The sequence below is a fragment of the Alosa alosa genome, chromosome 19 (genome assembly GCF_017589495.1).
Source record: "Alosa alosa isolate M-15738 ecotype Scorff River chromosome 19, AALO_Geno_1.1, whole genome shotgun sequence".
Taxonomy (NCBI): Eukaryota; Metazoa; Chordata; class Actinopteri; order Clupeiformes; family Clupeidae; genus Alosa; species Alosa alosa.
Window position 1 is genome coordinate 14,397,151 of NC_063207.1, and position 2,500 is coordinate 14,399,650.

The window sequence follows — 2,500 nt, forward strand, 5'->3', positions numbered from 1 at the left end:
GTGTGTGTGTGTGCTCTTGTAGGTATTGCATTGATGATGTGGACTACGTTCATTGTGAAACGCTTTTCTGCAGCGGCTTTCCTCATGGAAAAGGTGAGAGAGGAGTTGGTGTAGCGTGGTGGTGTATCTGTGTGTGTCTGGGGTTGTGTATGTGTTTATATGAACAGAGGGCTGGGTCTGTCTGACTAGGGAAACCTTTGATTATTTTGGCCTATTGTGAGTCACATTCATTGTTTTTCTTTTCATTAGGTTGGAAAAGCTCCTAAAGACAGACTCTGCAGACGAGTGAGTAATTGCATCGATTTGTGTGTGTGTTTGTGTGTCAGTGTGTGTGCGTGTGTGTGTTTGTGTTAAATGTCGCGTGTAATACCTGTCTGATGACAGCCTCCTGACTTAATTAGCAGGCTATCTGAAAGTGTGTTTCATCACTGCCTGTATAATTGGAAACACAGTCACGAATAAAGTGACACTAATTAGTTGCATCCTTAATTAGGCTCTCATTGATTAGTCCCTGTGGAATGATGAAGAACTGTCTGTGTGTGTGTGTGTGTGTGTGTGTGTGTGTGTGTGTGTAAAAGTAAACTGTGAAAAGACTGGTCTTTGTGACACTGTGTGTGTTTGTGTGTGTGTAGGACGTGGGCATGGGAGACAGTGCGATGACCTCATTCCTAGGCGCCTGTGTGCAGCTCCTGCAGGTTCTTATGGAGGTGAGCGTAGTGTAGTGTACCAGACCACACTCCACACTACACTGCAGGTGCCAGTGCATTAACACCACACGTGCTGTCCATGTGCTCAAGTCTCATCTGAGTGCATCGTCACACACAGAAGCTGCAGGCCCCACAGATGGCACATGTCAGGGGATACATGCAAATACACAATATACGTCTTGTTTACACAATTTTCCATGCTTCTCTCATGTTTATGTTTATGGTTCTTAGCAGATGCTTTTATCCAAAGCGAATCACAATGACATCAATACACATTACATTAACCTTAAAATTAAAAGTTTAAAGTAAAGCCATATGGCCAGAATAAAAATCAAAACCCACCTAACTCCCTTGATTGAGTGAACAGTAAATTGATTTGTGTGTTGTGTTGACCTCTCCCTCTCTCTCTCTGTGTCTTTACTCTCAGCCCCTCTAACATTTTTTTAACTCAATTTTTTACTCTCCCCTCTTCTCCTTTGCTCTCCCCTCTCTTCTCCTCCTCTCCCCTTTCTCCTCCTCTCCCCTCCTTTTCTCCTCCTCCTCTCTCCCCTGTGGACTCTACGGCAGGCGGACGCGTGCGTGGAGGAGGAGTCGGCCCCGATGCTGTGTGTGGAGGAGGTGTGGGGGTGTGCCGAGGGCCCCGTGTCCCTGGCCGAGCTGGCCCTGGAGCAGCGCGGCGTCCACTACCCGCTGGTGCAGCACCAGTGCCTGCTGGCCTCCCTGCTGCACGCTGCCATGACCTTCGGCCTCAAGGTTAAACCCCTCAGCCTCTTCGACAGCAAGGTGAGCCTGGCGCTGTGATTCACCTCCCCGTCTCCACCCACTGTCTGTGTTTTTGTTTGTTCTTTTTCTGTGTACAGGGCCCAGCTCTGTGAAAATCCGTTTTTTCATAAATGAAGTTGGGTTTACTTTGTAGACACAGTAGAGGCAGCTAAATGGAGATGCTCTAGTAGTGTGTAAGGAGTTTGTGCTGAGAAGAAAACAGAATATTTTATTTTATTCCCATTGAGATTATGCATCTCTTTTTCAAGGGAGCCCTGGATTCGCAAAAGTAAAAAATAACTCTAAGATCAACAACAGAAAGGTATACAGCAATGACAAGGCAGGACAACAGAAGACAATAATGACAGTTCCAGACACAACAAACAAATAGGATAAATAACACAAGAAATACATTTAACAACAGACAAATACATATATAGACAAAAAAAGGGGGGGGGGGTATTGGAAACAGGTGCAGTGATCTGATTTAAGTGTCTTAAGTAATTGTTTAGTGGTAGAAGTGGAATAAAAACAGAGAGTTTGGTTACTTTTTGAAGGAGGTTTCAACACCAGGGGGCAGAGTAGCTAAAAGCCGTCTTCCCAAGTTCTGTAGCAATGTGAGGTATGGTAAGGAGTAGGGTGTTGTATAGAAAGATGCTTTATAGATAAAATGTGCCAGTGAAACCATCTACGAAGACCAAGAGAACTAAAACCAGCCACCTCGTAAAGATGACAGCGATGCGTACGTGGATTGGCATTGGTGACAAAGCATAATGCACTATGATACACAATGTCAAATGCTAACAGTGTGTTAGAGGCAGCATGCATATATATAACATCCCCATAATTCAACACTGGAAGGAAAGTAGCACTAACCAGGTTTTTTCAAGCCTGTAGAGTAAAACAAGATTTATTTCTAAAATAAAGTCCAAGCTTAACGCTCAGCTTGCGCTCCAGTTTTTCAATGTGATCTTTGAATGAAAGCTTCTCATCAATCCACAGACCTAGATATTTATAGGCTGAAACGTTCT

General features: G+C 44.4%; 1 protein-coding gene across 1 annotated transcript in view; it reads left to right on the top strand.

Annotated features, from left to right (window-relative positions):
* The window catches only part of rab3gap2 (RAB3 GTPase activating protein subunit 2 (non-catalytic)), a 25,666-nt gene that overhangs the window by 18,811 nt on the left and 4,355 nt on the right, over positions 1-2,500 (top strand). Inside the window, exons 28-31 of the mRNA XM_048228487.1 lie at positions 23-93; positions 250-285; positions 633-707; positions 1,275-1,490. Of these exons, the coding sequence (XP_048084444.1) occupies positions 23-93; positions 250-285; positions 633-707; positions 1,275-1,490 (398 nt within the window). The remainder of the gene's footprint in view (positions 1-22; positions 94-249; positions 286-632; positions 708-1,274; positions 1,491-2,500) is intronic.